Raw genomic sequence first — 19,244 nt, forward strand, 5'->3', positions numbered from 1 at the left:
AAGGAGAAAAAGCAGTCTGAAAACAATCATTCTGATTGCTCTTTTTGAAACTCATAGCGAGTGTTTATTCTAATCTACAACTGAGTCCCCCAGACCAAAGACAATATTCTGGATATTATTTTATCAGCACTATGCAAAGAGTGGTTAGTATTACTTTACCAATTGACCTCTAAGCATTCAGTCTTTTTGACTGCTAGTGTGCCTTCACACATCTAGAGCATTTGAAACACGAAGCACACAGAAATAAGTAAGAATGACATCTCAGACTAGAGGACTCTGTCTCATTCATTTTATATTCCCAGATTTTAGCTCGATGCCTAAAATATAGCACAGGAACACAGTCGAAACTGAAATGATCTCAACATTTGTACGAACTGCATGGATACTTTAACTGAGGGCTAAGCTTAACACCCAGAAATTAGATGACTGGCTACAAGTCACAAAAAGCATAACTGATGGAGAAGAAAGGGGAAATGCGGCACTTGATCCAAAATCCCTTTTTTCTAATCAGCAATCCATACACACAAAACCAAATGCGAAGGTAGACTTATGGTAGTCTTAGTGCAGAAACACAAGAAAATAGTATGATTCTTCTCCGTGCTTCGAGGACAATGAGCTACCTGGCACCACTTTAATCTATCTCCTTTGGAGGAATTCAAGTGAGGGGGTGGGGAGATAGTAACAACCTCAGACTAGACAGACTGTGGTTTGATTTTCATACAAAGATGAGTTGGATTGCAATAGTTTCCTGTTTGAATCCTTTTGGGTTTAGCTGACCATTTCAAAGAAAATATTATTGTTCCACAGCTGAAAGATTCCAGATTTGAAAGCCACTCACATTTGACTACAGACCCGCTCAACTGAATCAAAGAACACAGTCTTACAACCACCTTGGTTTCAAGTTAAGGAATTTATTCTTTCTCTTCAAGCATAACAATACGTTGAACAGTGATTAGTAAAAAATATAATGTCTCAAGTGAAAGACAAACACATCCAAAACAACTGTGCATTCATTCAGTATTGTTTCCATCAGCTACGTACAGGCTGACTGTGACCATCTTAAAAGTTTATTTGGCCACTAGCAGTTTTCTGATCCTATTTTGTAAAAGTTCAAGATTCCATTTACCTAAGAAAATTCACCTCTCTCATTCATATGCACACACAACGTATATATAATATATACATGTTGAAAACATACAAAGAAAATTATTCTTTATTTGTACACCAACCAAATTAAAAAGCTATGATATTTTATTTCACTGAGAAAACACACTGGAAATCTATTGCAACAAAATACTATGCATTAAAAACACTGCCAAAATTAAATTTAATGGTTATAATTCAAAATGTTGTAAATACTTAAACACATTTTATCTCCTTTATCCAATTATACCTGAACTACAGCAGACACAAAACAAATGATCATCTATGGACCAAACATTCATGTGTAGAATATGAATTGTAACAAACGCAGCTGAAGATTTACGCTAATATATCTAAAACAAAATAGCTTAATAAGCTCAAAATGCATCATAATTCGCAGGTGGGAAATCTCCTTCCAACACTGAACTGGTGGTTTTCTGTGTTTCCTAATTTGTCAATCTGTTCCCTAAATGTAGTGATTTAGTGATGACGAAAGAAATAGAGAAACAAATGAAAATTGCTTAATTATAGTTTACAGACGTTCCCCCAAAGAGAAAGAATAGGTTAATGCTGCTGGTGCTGTTTCTTCCACAGGGCTCTGCTATAAACTCAGTTTGTGCAACACTTTTTCCTCCTTCGGCCTTCTTGGTGATATTTGGTACTGTGTTTTGACAAAGAAGTCACATCCATATGGCTACTGATATAAAAACCAATATAAATCAATATAAAACCACGAACTTTTTTCTTCTTTTATTCTTTTCAGCAATACCAAAAAGTAAAACAGTCAATGAAAAGCTTTGACAGGGCTTCCTTATTCTCTCCCTTGGGATGCCAGGCTAATTAGTGGGGTTTTCCTCATATGATGCCTCCTACAACTTTCTCTTGAGGTTAACATGGCAATGACCTATGTCTTAAGTCAAAGTAAGTTTACTGCTATTTGCCCTGTTTTCCACTGTGCGCTTCACTGTTAAACTCACATTTGCAAAAGTGCCTCCCAAGCTGCTTTTTTTTTTTTCTCAGTGTGGCTAACGGAAAAAAGAAAAAAAAAAGAGAGAGAGAGAGAGAGAGAGAGAAACAGAAAGACACTGCAAATGGCCTGTGAAGTAAAAACACCACTCACTATTCAGTAGGGAATTAAAGTGAGTGATAACAACTGCACAGAAAACGTGGCGTGAGTGCCACCTGGAAGCAGAAAGCCGGGCAGTTCGTTTCCAGCTTCCTCTGGCAGGCAATCTGCCAGTTGCAAGGGTATCAAAACAATGTTAAGCCCGCTGGTCTCTAATTCTCGACTGAAAACAACTGCAAAAAGCTACACAGCAAGGATTATTTGTTGTTGTTGTGTTTTCTTTTTATGAGAGAAAGCTGTTTTTATGCTCCACTGAAATTCCTTGCCTGCTCTGAGATTGGTAAGAGGGTCAGCTGCTTTCTATATTTTTCTCTGCGGTATTTTTCTACAGCAGATTTTAAATGCATCCTTCAGACTGGGAAGAGGCTCTTTGCACCCCTATGGAAGTTTAAAGATGCATTTTTCTAACGTTCCAATTCAAGAGAGCTTTGGGGACCAAAATGATATGTCAGCTTTGGAGGTGTGTTGTTTTATGCGCTGTCACCACTTTCATTTTTAATTACATTTTTTAGAAGTTGTCACGTATGAGAAGTGATATTCCTTTGGCTAAACTGACAACTCACAACTTATCAGGCCGGAAGTGTAAAAGCAAATCCCAGCCCAGGATTCTAAGCTCTTGACAGAACAGACGCTCAATAAGGAAAGAAACAAAAACCTCCTGAAATGAGAACTGCACACCTTTGAACAAGTCACTCGGCCTCTGTGGGCCTTGGCCTCTCCCAGGAAAGACACTTGTGACTCATCTTTGACTCCTTCTTCTCCCTCATCTGGTGTCATTCACCTGCTGCCAAGTGCTGTGAGAATCTCATCAGCCTTCCCTGCTCTACGTGTCCCCCTCCACTGCCCTGCTCCACATCTCCACAGACGTACTTCAGCTCAGGGTCCTTGCTGGTCTCCCTGACTCCAATTGTTTCTCTCCTTTTCTTCCTCTGCCTTTCAAAATCACTTGCCATATCTGCTTCTCTGTGTGGGGGACTGCATTATCAGAACTGTCATCTAAACCAGTGGTTCTCAAGACTGGTACAGCCAGCCATATTATCAGTTGAGAGCCCTGTGAATCTAAAAATTCCAGATCCCTCACTATAGAGCCTCTTGTTTATTAAGCCCAGGATTGTGTCTGGATATCTTTAATCTCATACGAGTTTGGTATTATAAAAGGTTTTCTGGGGGCACCTGGGTGGCTCAGAGGTTGAGCGTCTGCCTTCAGGTTAGGTCGTGATCCTGGGGTTCCGAGATCGAGTCCCGCATCGGGCTCCCCGCGGGGAGCCTGCTTCTCCCTCTGCCTATGTCTCTGCCTGTGTCTCTGTGTCTCTCATGAATAAATAAATAAAATCTTTTAAAAATAGTAAAAATAAAAATAAATAAAACTTAAACTAAGTGAAATTTAAAACTCAGTAGGCAGCACTAGCTACATTTCAAGTACCCAACTGCCTGCCACATGTGATTACAGCCTCTGTTGTATTGGACAATGCAGACCTAACGATCACATAATAAGGTAACTGTACATTCCTGAAATTTGCAATGGTGATAGAGCATTGGCATAGCTTCTTAAAGAACTAAACGTAAATAAAATAGAAAAGATGGATTAGGCTCTCATGATTACATAAGATTACTAAAAACTAAGAAAAATTGAAACCCCTTTAGAGGCTTTGAAACTCTTAAGAGTTTGGAACAATGAAAGGCCAGACCAACACCAGTCTGTAAAGCCACAGGCACTGGCCATTTGTCCTGAATATTCTACCTTAGAGGGAATTTAACTCAAATATTAACAAGTATCAATGGAGAAGGGAGGTTGAATTGATGGGATATTTTTCAAAGATATGTTGAAAGAATAATAAAATGCTTAAAAGCACAAAGTATTGCAAGCAAAATGAGACTGGCATAAAGAAAACTAGAAACGAAATCACACATCAAAATCAGAAACAAGATCTTTGATCTAGACATAAGGAAACAGGTTAAAGTAGATAAATACAGCAGTGCCTAGGAAGCTGTTATGTGGTAATACAGAAACTGGTAGGATCACTGGGGAACTGGAGCCTGTGCGTTTTAAGATTGAGAGAATGAAAAACAAAGACTCATTTAACAATCATAAAAATCACAGTAGATTCATTTCAATTTCCAAACTATTTTAAGTTAAACAGTTGGTAAAGTGTGTAACTTGAGAGAAAATTGATCATGTCGCCTGAAGAACAAAATCAGAACAATAAATGTGTGTGTGTGTGTGTGTGTGTGTGTGTGTGAGAGAGAGAGAGAGAGAGAGAGAGAGAGATTGAGAACTGGATGTAACTACTGTAACCCCATCCCACCCCAAGGTTTCTACTATATGTAACAAAATGGACTTGAAAAGATTGAATGTCCATTTCTAAGTCATTGGCTTCTTAAATATAGAATTTCGGTGTGACTGCAATATGAGAAGTCACTAACACTAAAAAATGGGAGTAGATGTCTCCCAAATCAGATTATGGGGTAATCCTGGTGTGGAAAGAAATTAGAAATGACTCTCACCCTTACTAAAACAAGGCTACCGTCTCCACCTCCGCCATACATTAAAGAATATACACATTAATACTAAGACAAATGGTAACGTGATCCAAAGGACAATCAACAACGGAGGCATTTTTTAACATCTTTAATTTGGCTCTCAGCTGTCAAAACTTCCTGCACTCTATTTTATTTATGTCTTAGGACCCAAGGCAAGTTTTGGTTCAGTGGTTACCGCAGACTCACCGTGGGCATCCTCTCCAAAGGGTAGATTTTACTGCCCTCCCCACCCAAGGGCTGGACGGCCCTCCTCTGAGCTGTCAGAGAACTCCATGCTTTTCTCCATGATGATACTCATTATCATTCACTAGTGTAATGTTTTATTTACTTATCTATCTTTCTTCCTGGACTATGAGTGCTTGAAAACACAAACTATATCTTATTTCTGTATCCTCAGCACCTAAAACAATATCTAGATTGTTAAGATACACTGAATGAATGAAGGAATGAATGAATGAATGAATGCATTAGCAGAAAATTAAATATACATTTTCATATCTGTGTTTTTATAACATAAGCAAGTGATAGAAATATGTCGGACAAGGAAAAAGCACTTTTTTTCCTTTAGATGGAAAGTTTAGAAAGACCTGTAAATTAATCACATTCACAAAGAAACGGAGATGCCAAAGATTGAAACTTGGCCTCTTATCTTTACCCACAGTAATATCAACAATATAATAACATCTTCACCAATAATGAATAAAACTAAAATCTGCACACTGATTTTCCTAATACAAATTTTACAACTCGGTTTTACTCTCTTGAACTGATGACACTACTGAGAATTCAATTATAATCACCTGTTTAAACAATAACAAATAATTAATGTGTCTCTTTAGACATTTTGATAGAACATTTTATCTATTACCAAGTATGCACCATTGTTTAAAACACCAGAGTTGCTAAAAAAAAAAAAAAAAAAGCAAAAACAAACCCTGCAAAACATGATGAACATCAGCTTACTGGAGAAAGGATTTTGCTACAATATTTACAGTTTCCAATGATTTTTAACAGTCTGTAGCAGCTATGCGAACTTCTTTCAATCAGGCTATAGTTTAATTTTTTCATGGAAATATTTTTAATAGGATTACTGACCCTTTTAACACTCTTGGAAAGAAAATGAATCCTATGAGCATTCTGGCATATAACTATTATAAAAATAAATAGAACAGTCAATCAAGGGAAATTGTAATAGATTCTAGAAACCAAATTTAGTCAAGAAATGTACATGACTCTGCGAGGTGATAACCACTTACGGAGGGAAGATTCTACACATCAGCAAAACAACCGAGCACAGCAAGACAAATGAAAGGCTGGAAAGAAGGGGGAAAGTTTGAAGAAACAGCTTTCATGTTTTCCTTAAAACAGAACTAACCACATTCACTTTGCTCAATCCCGCGGGCTATCACTCGACTCCTAGGCTGTCCTAATTGTTGTTTGGCTTTTCTGAAGGTACTTAAATGTTTCAGGGGGGACAAGGATGCTTACTGATTTAAGACACATTTTTGCACTCACAATTCTTTATGCTTTAGGAGGAATTTTTTCAGGTCATTAGTTTATAATGTGAACTGGTGCCTAGAGATATTTTGAAAGGAGAAAAAAAGAAGTGTGTGCTTGGAAATGCAGTTTATGTGACTTGCGTCATCATTTATTTCAGCTCAGTTTGAGACCCAAAACTGAGCTCGAAATGAAGTCACCACATCCGCAACAGTTTCTTTCATAGCATGCAATGACCTTACAGAAATTTGAAAACAGTATATATCCCTTACCCTCAAAACAAAAACATCACAACCTCTTCAAAGTATCCAAGTGCCTGCAAGAAGTTCTTACCTTTTCAGAGCATGAAAATAAAGTCAGCTTTACAAGTAATTTCCAAAATAATTTGGATTATCAAATACCATTGGCATTCAAAATGTATTAATCCTGCTAGCTTTAGCCTTGTTTCCACAACCCCAACCCACCATTCACACTGCCCTGTTTGGGAGAAAGAAAAACCATCTTCCCAAACCGAGTTCATACACCAGAAGTTGATTTGGCCATTAATCTAGATTCATTTGATCCACATCTCATGTCAAAATAGATCATTCACAGCCCCACAGTAAACTAGACATTTCCTAATTTTTCCATTAAGTGTAAATAAAAACATAGTCCACAGTTTAAATGTGTAAACAAGATAAATATCGATATTCCAACTATCTTACTGAAGAAACAGGGTAGAATCACTTTTCCTTTTCTTCACTGTAAATATCCTTCTTGCACATTTGTTAAGGACACAGGAATCATGACTGAAAATCACGAAGTCAAGTATCTTGAAAGGGTCATCACCCCCACCCCCACCCCCGAGATTATGAAACTCCCTGTTCTCAATCAGGTACACATTAGAATCACCACAGGAATTTTTTAAAAATACAGATTCCTGGGCCCCAGCTAAGATTCAGAGGGGGCTGTAGGATCACCATGCTCTAAAAGCCCCCCCAGGTGAGCCCAAAGTGCAGGAAGGTGGAGAACCAAGCGTGGATCCATGCGGATCAATAACCCACAAAGGACCAAGTGGAGAGCAAGCCAGCGGCAGGTCCGTCTGAAGCAGAACCCAGAACAAACATTACAAGCTCAAACGCCTACAGGAGCCACTTGGGTGAATGAAGCAGGCAAGGTATATACAGATGTTTTTAGAATGTGTGAGTGCCAGAGGGTGTGACAGACGGGGGGGGGGGGGGGGGGGGGGGGGTGTCCGCTATGGTGCAAGGGTTCCCAAGCTCTAGCTGCTATTGTCATTGAGGAAATAAAAGGTAACAGGTCTTCCCTCGTCATCAGAAAAAAACAAACAAACAAAAACCTACAAGTCAAGATTTTCATGTAAAATGTCCCAACTTTTAAAAGTTCGCTCAATTGAAAAAAAAAACATAAGACACATAATGAAACACAACATGGGCCTGGCCTTTAGGTTTCAGTTCATCACTTCTCCTCTAAAGGGTTGTTTCCATTCTATAGAAACCCTAGGCGCCATCACCATCACAATGACAACACAGTGCCCAGCATTCATTCAGTATTTAGGTGTCAGCCACTATGCTGTTTTACTTGGATTGCCTTACTTAACCTTTATCAACCTTTAAGGTACTATTATTACCTCCTTTAGTCAAACCCTTCCCCCAAGCTCACACACCCATTTGGATGCCAGGATCCAAATGAATAGTGTGACTCCATAGCCTATCCTATACTATATTTCTTAAAAGCTTTAAATACACCTTAAAAAACCTCTACTCTTTGCAGGTACAAAAATAATTGTAATAATTGTAAATAACTGCTTCTTCAAAAATAAAGCAATTCTACAAAATGATTTCTCAGGTCCTTTTTAATTCTCAAATGTGATGGCCCTGATACAACTCTTGGTTGTATAAAAATGTTGGTATTGACATGCATCGGACTCGCACGCCTGATATGAATCACCTGATCAAAGGAAAGGAATGAACAATGCTTATTAAATAGTCTTTATGAAAAGGCAGGAAAGACTTTAAATTATAATAAAATTATTTCTCCCTACTGCTGTAGAAAGTTCACTTCTCCATTTTACCTTTTGAAAGATGAGTAAAAGTGCTCAGAAATTCTTCATATGTTTGCTCATGGCAATTAACAAACTTATCCAAGACTTCTTCAATTAATCGATCTTCATCCATGACCTCCAATTCTGATATTTGGGCAGGCATTCCTAGTCATGAGGCCACTTTGTCTAGGAGACAAAGAAAAACATCGGCTAGAGAGAGCCTCCCTGAAAATACAGAAATTCAAAGTCTTTCAAGGTGAGACGGACTTCAAAGGGTATGTGAACCACCCACCCAATGACAACAATAACAGCTAATATTTATTAGCTACTTATTTAGCACGTATTATGTATCAAGGGCTGTTCTGGGCATGTTAATGTTAACTCCTTAACAATCCGAGCTCAGGCTGCCAGAGCCAGTAGGTAGAAGTAACTGGTTCTAAAGCCGGATTCTAGAATCCATGACCTTACACACTTTACCATGTTTCGCTCTATCCACTGTGCGACACTCTGCCCCTACCATGTACTATCCTACGATTGCTGCCAAATGATTGACTTGTCTGTCGCTCTAACACACCCCGGGACTGGGAGCTCTGAGCATTCCAAAGAAACCTCTGGAAAGCTCTGTTCAAGGCTTCTTTTAAATCTCTCTCCCTGTACATTTCCCCAACTGGTCCCTGAGCCCCGAGATCATATTGAAACATTTCAACCCTTCTTATATGTGACATCTTTCCAAATATTTGAACAGGCCTATTCTGCTCCTTCTCAATTTTATTTCATTCACCTTATTTTCTTTTTTCAAAACGCAGCTCAGAATTCGGTTTCTCTCTAAAGGCTGGAGCCTTCCATCTCCTATCACCACAAAGAGTTCATCATAATTTCTCCGTGCTGCCTCTGCACTGGGTCCACGTTACACACCGATCATACTGTAGCTGTGTACATTCCTGTGTCCTATGAGACAGGAAGCCCATGAAAGGCGGGGCCCATGTCCTTTCATCTTTGGATCCCAAAATGTTTAACAGCCCAGGATGTGGCATACGGCTGGCAGCCAATCGATATGAAGCTAAAATTACTCATCTGAGCGAGTACAGTAGTAAAATACTGCTAGATGCTGGCAAAACTCTCAACTAAACTTGCCCAATTATTCCACCTGCGCCTTACATGACATAGCTTTAAGTGCTTCCACCCTCCTGCTCAATCTACCTGGAGAAGATTTCACACTGCTGGCATCCCTTTAAAATATGCCATCGAGAAATGAAGCCAAGGCTCCAGATACGGTCTGGATCCAGTGAGTTCCAAATACTGCACTCCTGCTATGTAGCTGAAGTGCAGGCACATTGCTGGTAGCCTCTTCACATTGTCACTTCATTTAGCCTACTGCTAAATGCCTGTCAGCTAAGACACAATGCCTCAATCCTTGAAGTCTGAACTTTGTTTTTCCCTTGTGATCTTTCATCTTGTTAAATTCCATTCATTCTGTACGAAATATCATTCCTGCATAGCTTTGAGAAATTCACTATCTACAGAAAGCAGAAGAGTAATCACTGCCTAAGTAGTCAGAATAATTCGTGGGGGATAATAAAAAGAAGCAGGTTCTCCAGTAGCCTACAGCAGGAAGAGAAAGCACCAAGCTTCTTTCTATTTTTCCAAAACAAGAGTAAAATTTTGTTATCTGTTATTAACTTTATTTGTTTGGTATTTACCAAAGGTTCGGAAAGACACAAAAATGATGCCCAACCTCATTTGGGGGCAAGACCTGATGCCCAACCTCATTTGGGGGCAAGACCTGATCTGAATTGACAGGGAAGTACTTATGGCTTTTACTTATTCTACTCAGTGTGACTACTCATACGTTTCCCTGAAGAATTATTAACGGGCTTGCTCTTGAGGTGCTTTCCCAGACCCCACTGGAGATTTTGTGTCACCCCACTAGAGATTTTGTGTCATACATGGCATTATCCCTGGTTACCTTTCTAAACTCCAAAAAATTCTGAATTCTGAAACACATCTGACCCTAAGGGTTTGTAATAAGGAACTGTGAATCTACACACACCTCACAAGGATCGCTATGAGGATCAAATGGGCACACACGACCCCACAGAAGTGTTAGCTGCGATGATCATGACGGTTATCTGCCTTAGTTATTCTGTCCTTTGCCTACACAAAGACCTGCTTTGACTGTGACCCCTCAGACTCTGAAAGCACTGATGTCACCTAAAGATAAACAAGATAACCCCTCATGCTTTACACCCCAGATAAAACACGGTGTTGGAGAAGACCAAGAACCACAAAAAATAAAATAGAACTAAAGTGAGTATTTTAATTGTAGCTGTATATGAACTCAAAATGAGGGAAACTGTTTCAAATTATTTGTACCTGAAAATTAAATATAGGAAGAAGCATCAGTTAGGGTTTATGCAAATTTACCTGTAACACTGCCAGGCTTCAGCAAGCCAAAGTTTAATAAATCATGCTGCAGTTGCTAGATAAAAAAAATAATAAATAAATTTGAAGGTGGCTATTATTTCACTGTCAGTAGGGCATGTACTTAATTACTAGAATGTTAATGTCAATCTGCTTTTCCCGAATTGGACCCCAGCAAAATTCCAACTCTGGATGACATCAATCTCTTCCTCAAACCATCTTGGGTAATCTACTTCGGCGAGCAAACACCAAACAGAAGCAGCCAGGTTGTGTTACATTGCTGTAAATGTCTCCTTGTGGATGCTTTAAAAATGATAATAGAAATTCTTTCAAACTTCCTTTCCAATTCTCAAAGTGGTATATTTTGAGGTTTTAGCCTTAACACGTCGTAGTTTTACCAAAGGGAAATAATTAACAGTCTTTGACAGCAAGCATTCAACCTCCTTCAAAGGTTTAATTTTATTCATGTGGTGATCACAATACAGAAGAGGTAGTGTTTCTATTGACTTTTTATGAAGACTTCTGGAAAATCCAGTTTCATAAACTGTCATTATTTAAAGAGTTTAACAAATACCCACCTTCAAATTCAGAACTTTCCTTATCTACAAAAATACATAACCTAATGCTAAAAGTCCCCAGGGGCTGACGGAGCAGATAATCATTTACCAGACAGTCAAGCGGTTTATGCAAATCCTAGTGGTTTTCTAGAAGGAAGCGATGCTTTTTCAGTTGCCATTCACATATGTTTGTGTTTTTTATCATGAAGTATTTTTCTAAATAAAAAAAAAAAAGGGAGAGAGAGAGACACTTGCCCATAACAGGGTTCTTTGTTTTGGTTTGGTTTGGTTTTTAAGTTTTAAGGCTTACAGCAGCACCCGGCTAGCTCCATCAGTAGAGCATGAGACTCTTAAGGCTTAGAGACCCCACATAAAAGACCCAGAACATGTTGTGATGATAAATATATGTATAGAAAATATTGGCCAGTAAATCCCACACAACACTTTGAATATCACAGTTTCTAGGAGGGGACACAGGGAGGGAGTGTCTTCCTCTGCCTGGACTACTAAATTTCACAGGAAGACCACAGGCTTGGTTCTCTTCCTCTCCAGTCACTGAGAGGTGGAGAGAAAAATCACATAATCTTCCTGGGGTCCTGTTTTCTACTACCAAATAATGAAACTAACAATCACTCAAGCCAGTTGGTGTTCTGTGCTCTCTGAAAGGACGTTTTTATGAAATATTGCATGTGGAACTATCACCATTGGTTTAGCACATCTTGGATGTTTATCTTCAGAGCTCTGCCTAACACAACCTACCTAAACACAATACAGTTTCAGAGGCAAAGAGTGGTTAAGTCTTTGGAAACAAGGCGCCATGAGGCAGTCTCCTCCTAATGTGTGTAACCTGCTTTTTAACAGCACATAGAGTTGTGTGTTGGCAAAAAAAGGGGTTGTCTTTTTTAAGCTGTGAGGTTTACTGCTGATATTCTAAAATAATAAATAATAACACATTTTTAAAGAGTTGTGCAGAGGCTGTCAAAATCCACTTTCTCAAATTTTCATAGTTCTCAATAAGAATCTCCTGCTATGCTAGCTGGTAAGATGGAATATTATCAAAAGAATTCACCTTGCCTACGGAAATGAAGCCATCAACCTTGGTATCTCACAGGTTGGGTCTTCTTTTATATTTTGGAAAATGGGCAAATTTCTAAAAGACCAAATTATACGTCAAGTGTACAGATTTATATATGTGATAGAAGAGACCTGGTTTCCTCTCCCTTGACTGAACTACACCTATTTTGCATCCTTTAATATTTTTCGTGTCTTTTAGATCCTATTAAAGAGAGAGAAAGAAATCCAATGACTGAAAGTGTCACAGATTCTTAGGGTTGACAGAAACCTGAAGGTCACTGTTCATCTAGTCCATTGATAAAGAATAAATGAATAAATCTGGGAAGGAAACTTTAGGTAGGGTTTTTACCAAGTAATGACTATTGATGAGGAGCAGTATTGTGGTTCTCATATCGAAAGTAGTAAATGACATGCTTCTCATTATGAATTCTAAGGCATCCATGAAGTCAGCAGGAAATTAAGGGAAAGGCAGCAATCCCACCCAGGTGGGTATACCTAGACCTCCAACTACACCTTGTACCCCAATAACATGCAAAACACCTTGAGGTGAAGCAAGGCAAAGCATGTGTGTTATGCACATGTATGTGTGCACAGTAACTCCTCTACTGTGTTTTATCAGGGTAAGATAAAAAACAATTCTAGCATCAAAGAATATGCTGCACTTCAAGTTCTGTTTCTCCTAACAAACCTTTCCTAACGCTTGAAGGTACAGAATTCTTCATTATCACCAAAATGTTGATAGCATATAGACCTCTATATAAACACTTCCCCAGGACGCCTGAGTGGCTCAGTTGGTTAAGTGCCCAACTCTTGACTTTGGCTCAGGTCATGATCTCAGGGTTGTGAGACTGAGCCCTGCATCGGGTTCCGTGATGGGCCTGAAGCCTGCTTAGGATTCTCTCTCTCCTGTTCCCTCCACCCCTCCACACCCCCTTTCTTCCCCTGCTCTCTCTCCCTCCCTCTCTAGGAAAAAAAAAAAAAAAAACACTTCCTTTAGGTACACTTCTGCAGTGAATTTTAAAGGAAGCATTTGGGAGTTGGGAAAAGCTTGGGGATTACTACTGACTACAAAGCTTCAGAAGGAAGAAGCAGTTATCCATGCAAAGGTCTTAGTATAGAAGCCATGTCTCTGCTATATTTTTTTTTGGTAGACAAAAATCTCACCATGAGAAAAAGAGAAAAAGAAGACACCCATATTAAAAACTGCATCTAATAAAAAATGTGGGCTAAGTACCTGCTTACCATAAACACAGATACCACAAAAGCTGCCTGAACAGAAACAGATCTAGTTCCTCTCCTAAAGATGATTATAATCTACGCATTCTATACAAGACTCCATTTTTGGAACAAGAATAGCTCTGATGACTCATATGGTTATTATTTTTAAATTAGAGCAATATGGAATGGAGTGGAAGTATTTTTAAATGAAGGCTGTAATAGGAGTAAGAACAATAAAAACATAACTCAAAATAGTGAATTTTATAAAAGAAGTACAAAAAAATATAAACAATCTTTAGGACATAGGACTAGGCCAAGAGTTCTTAGACTTGACACCAAAAAAGCATGATCTAGAAGAAGAAAAGTGATAAACCACATCAAAATTCAAAACTTTGTTTTGTGAAGGATCTTACTAAGATGAAAGGACAAATCACAGGCTGGGAGAAAATGTTTATAAATTACACATACAACACAGAACCAGCACATAAAACATATAAAAAAAACTCTTAAAACCCAATATTAAAGAAAAATCCAATAAAAGAAAAAAAAACTAAAGGCATGCACAGACATTTCACCAAAGACGATATATAAATGACATATAATCTCATAAAAAGATATTTACTCTCATTAGCCATTAAAGAAATATAAATTAGGGACGCCTGGGTGGCTCAGTGTTGAGTGTCTGCCTTCGGCTCAGGGTGTGATCCTGGAGTCCTGGGATCAAGCCCCACATCAGGCTCCCTGCATGAAGTCTGCTTCTCCCTCTGCCTCTCTCTGTGTGTCTCTCATGAAGTGTCTCTGCCTCTCTCTGTGTGTCTCTCATGAATAAATAAAACCTTAAAAAAAAAGAAATCTAAATTAAAACCACAATGAGCTATCACTACATACTCCTCGGAATGGGTGAGAAGAATCATCAGAAAAATTGTGAGAACACAAAATGCTGGCAAAGAGGCAGAACTGGCTAACTCATTCACTGCTGTGATTCAGTCACTCTGGACAATGGTTGGCATTTCTTTCCAAAACTGAAAACGGACTTACCATACAAACTAACAATTGCACTCTTGGGTATTCATCCCAGAGAAATAAAGTCTTATTCCCATGCAAGCACTTGTATGTGAATGTTCATAGCAGCTTTATTCGTTAACAGCCAAAAACAGGACAACTACCCAAAAGTCCTTTAATAGGTGAATAGTAAGGCAAACCATGGTATATTCATACCATGGAATACTATTCAGCAATAAAAAGGAACAAAGTATCAATTTATGCAACAGTTTGGATGAATCTCAGAGAAATTGTCCTTAGTGAAGAAAGCCAATCACAAAAGGCTACACTGCATGATTCCACTTATGTAATATTCATGAAATAACATAATTATGGAGCTGGAGAACAGACTACTTGGGAATTGGGCTGGGGAAGGGGATGGATGCGAATATAAATAGGGTAGCATGAGTCCTGTAGCCGTGGTGCAGCTGAGTATCTTGACTGTGGCGGTGGTTATACAAGACTACAAATGTGATGTAGTTGAACTACACACACACACACACATTAGTGTATATATAACTGGTAAAATCTGAATATGTTCTATGGATTGCACCAATATCAGTTTCCAGATTTTTATATTATACTACAGATATATAAGATGCTAACACTGCAAAAGGCTGAAACAAGGTGTGCATAAAATCTCTGTACATTTTTTTTGCAACATTATGTGAATTTATCCTGTGATCTGTAATTATTTCAAAGTTAAAAGTTTGGAAGGAGGGGAAGAAGGGCAGGAAAAAAAAGGCTAAGCCAATTAAGGCAAAAAAAAAAAAAGATTTAGGAAAAGAAAATCATCACTAAAAGTTTACCAAGAATGTTGGAACTCGTATGTTGATTGTTTTCCCCCTGTAGAAAGCTCTGGGGGGATGGGAATAACACTAATCTATAAAATTACATGTTTAGCAGAAACTTTCCTCTTGAAAAATTTGCTTCCCTTTCCTGCTCATCCATCCAAGCTACTGTAATGAGGTTTCTTGAGGCTATCATTCATTAAGCCTTGCTGTTCATCAGCAGATTGTATAAAATCAATTTTATTTACCCAAAATATACTCTTCCTTCAAGCTGTTTAAGTCAATCCAGAAATGTCTGCATTGACTCACTGAGGCAGGTCAACTGAGTATTGGACTATTTTCAATTACACAGTTATCAATTCCATTAAACAAGGAAAAATGCAGTTATCTATTCAAACTTCCTCTACCCTAAAAACAAAAACAAAAAAACTTCCTCTCCTCACTCACTCCCTATTGTTTTGTTAAAAAGCAGATTACCAGTGGACATGGAATCTGAAGGATATACCATAAGACAAATTTCAGAAAATCTACTGTTTTGGATATCAGAAAGACTTCTTTTTCACTACCACTTTTGTTTATTCCCTTTCTTAAAAAAAAAGATCAAGTTATGGGTAATCACCAAGTAAATACCCTACCTTCATCCCCTAATAAAGCTCCTACAGGTACATGAGCTCTAGACTAGCACATTTATCAAGAAAAATGTCCACTACACGTATTTCAACCACATTCAAAACTGATCTCCTATCTTCAGAAATGTAATCAATGACATCGGTGAGTTATGAATAACAGTAAATCTTTCACTGAACACTTTTTTCAAGGACCCTGGTAAAGCTGCAAATCCAGCAGAGGCAGTACAGTGTCTGAGTCAACTTTATAGCTCTATAATCATGCAATAATATTCAATCATTTCAACTGAGCTAAAACTGTAATACCACTTTCACGTGGGATGCAATGTCCCATTAATGCTTATGCTTTCTCTACTGCATAACAATTGTAACACGAAAGGCATCCACTCTTAATTAAAGTTATCCCTTCTCTCCAGCTTCCTGAGCCTGTCACGGCACTTTTACAATACCAGAAAGCTTGCTTTAAAGCAAAAGCCACACAGCTAGTTGGGAGCAGGTGTAGACAAACCCAACTAAATCAACTCTGCTTGCAGAAATTCGTTTCTAAGTGTTCCGAAAGCCAGATCTGGCTAATAAAACCGACCTTTTCATTTGACATTCTCTTAAAAGAAGATTTTAGAGATGCATTTCCCAACTGTTTTTTATTCTAAATTCCCATGACTGTAGAATAAGTGTGCTTCAATACTTTCCCAGCTCCCAACTAATCTCAGCATTTTACTCGCAATTTTGCCTCAGTGTACACAACATAACACACATCAACAAGGCTTCTACATCCAAAGATAGTAACTAAGAAACACAAAATCACTCCTTCTCTAAAAATAAAATTTTTTGAAGTCAATTTTTTCTAGTACAACACCTCTGAAATCTTTCTCCACTTTATTTTACAGTGAAGAGTCCACCTTAAATCACAGAACAATGAAACACAGGAAAAATACCAGTCATTCCAGTCAGGAGGCCATATTTAATTAATTGCCCTAAATAAAAAGTGACAAGTCACTTGTCATGTTCTTGACGATCCATCATGCTAACTGTAGATTGCTTCCTCCTGTGTATTTCCTTTTCCTTCCTCTTTTCTCTTCTTTGCCAGTTTCAGTTGTGGCTCCTAGTATGGGATTTACTCAACAACAAGTCAAGTATCTCCTTTTCCTGTGTATTTATATTTATATTATATTTTTATTATATTTATATCTATATTTATATTAATTTATATTAATTTATATTTATATTTATTTATATTAATTTATATTTATTAATGTAAATTTATATTTATTTATTTATATTAATTTCCTTAAAAATCAGCCACTTATTTCAAAAGTAAAAATTGTCTATTCTGATCGGGATGCTACAAAAAGTTGTTCCTGACCTTATCCCTAACACTTATTAATTCATTGCGCAACAGCGTAATTTGTTTCTCCATTTATAAAATGGGGATGGAAATGCTTGAGGGGCTCTCTGCATGTCTCGAAAAACAGTTATGGATTCACACAAGAGTGCTTCTCCCCTGCCTTTCAACCCACACTGTATACACTCCCGCAGCTGTGTTACCCTTGTCACGTGGGTTAACTTTTCTGACCTTAAGTTGTTTGAATGTAAAGCTAAAGGGACTGGATTTGAAGCTGTCTTCCATCGCTGGCATTCTGTTTTTCTCCAATTATGCTTCCTAATTGTTCAATTACTATGTCAGAACAGCCTGTTACTTTTATCTCCCTGCTGTGAAATAAAAATTATTTTCTTCTGTAATTGCACTGACTTGCATTCTTTAATTAGCCACTGTTTTTTGGATGTAAGGTGAGAGAAATCAATATATTTCAGAAGTTTGAATTTGATTCTGCCTCAAAGTTTAAGAATGGGCTGAATAAGCCTTCAGAAACGATAAATACCCACCATTTGCTTCGACGTGGATGGAACTGGAGGGTATTATGCTGAGTGAAGTAAGTCAGTCGGAGAAGGACAATCATTATAGGGTCTCACTCACACGGGGAATATAAAAAATAGCGAAAGGGATTATAGAGGAAAGGAGAGAAAATGAGTGGGAAAAATCAGAGAGGGTGACAAAGCATGAGAGTCTCCTAATTGCTTTGTTGCTTTGTCCAATACCATGTATGTTCCTTAAAGGCAAGACTTGTGTCTGTGATGATTTTTCTAATTCTCCACATGCCTCTATACATAGTAGATGCTCAGTAAATACTGTTTATTATTTCACATTTAGTTTCTATGCTGAGCACTTTAGTAGACTGGGATCTTGCTGCAAGTTCAATGCCCTCCTAATGGTGTGGCAAAGGCTGAGGGTTTTAAAACCCATATCCAAATGTGTGGTTAATTTCCAGCTGCTTCAAGAAACAACTAACCCATTCAGCAACTACTTGTTTGTTTTTTGATGTTAGTAAAATACAAAAGTGAAAATACTTGCCTAAACCTACCCATGGTTTCTCTGCTATATTTCTTATTTTGTATTTAATGTGGAGATAACCAATGTGTCAACTTCATGACAGCTGTCATTTCATGATGCTGGAATTTCAAGTACTATAATCATTATATGACACCATAAACAGGTCAGGGAAATAATCCAATACTCTTTTGCAGACAAAGAAAAAAAATCATCATGGAAGTTACCAGAAGAGATGATGATGCTTTTTTGAAGGATGGACCAACACTTCAAATGATGAAAACCAAACAACTGAGCTACTCATCGGTTTTTAAAAAGTCAGCTCTAAAAATATATCCTAAAATTTTGCTAGGAATCAAAAGTCACTTGTAGATACATATTTACAGCATCATCATCATCAGACACAATTTACTGAGTATACTCTTCTATACCAGGCACTTTATATTCATTAATCCTTACAATAGGACAGGTATCATCTCTGTTTTAGAGATAAGGAAATCGAAGCTCAGAAGGATCATTTAGCAAGCAAGTGGCAGACCTGAGACTCAAATTCAGACCTACCTTTGATCATGCATTCTATCACCTAAGCCACATGGAAACTGATTAAATGACCAACAATGGTATATGGTCAGATAAATTAATTATATATACTTAATGGAATTTTAGGAAGTTATCAAAAATGATAAAGGTGGAAGTAAAATATACATTTCATAGCATATATGAAATGTTACATTAAAAAGATAAAAAAAATTTAATTCATTCTCATTATAAGAGGCGCC

The 19,244-nt window shown here is 37.8% G+C and overlaps 1 protein-coding gene across 3 annotated transcripts in view; it reads right to left on the bottom strand.

The window, feature by feature from the left end:
* IFTAP (intraflagellar transport associated protein) overlaps positions 1 to 19,244 on the bottom strand; it is a 64,962-nt gene that overhangs the window by 39,813 nt on the left and 5,905 nt on the right. For all 3 annotated transcript variants that reach the window (XM_055301026.1, XM_055301027.1, XM_055301025.1), the window contains one exon: positions 8,382 to 8,537. In XM_055301026.1, coding sequence (XP_055157001.1) covers positions 8,382 to 8,514 — 133 coding nt within the window. In that variant the 5' untranslated portion in view covers positions 8,515 to 8,537. The remainder of the gene's footprint in view (positions 1 to 8,381; positions 8,538 to 19,244) is intronic.

This window comes from Nyctereutes procyonoides, unplaced genomic scaffold (assembly GCF_905146905.1).
Source record: "Nyctereutes procyonoides isolate TBG_1078 unplaced genomic scaffold, NYPRO_anot_genome, whole genome shotgun sequence".
Lineage (NCBI taxonomy): Eukaryota > Metazoa > Chordata > Mammalia > Carnivora > Canidae > Nyctereutes > Nyctereutes procyonoides.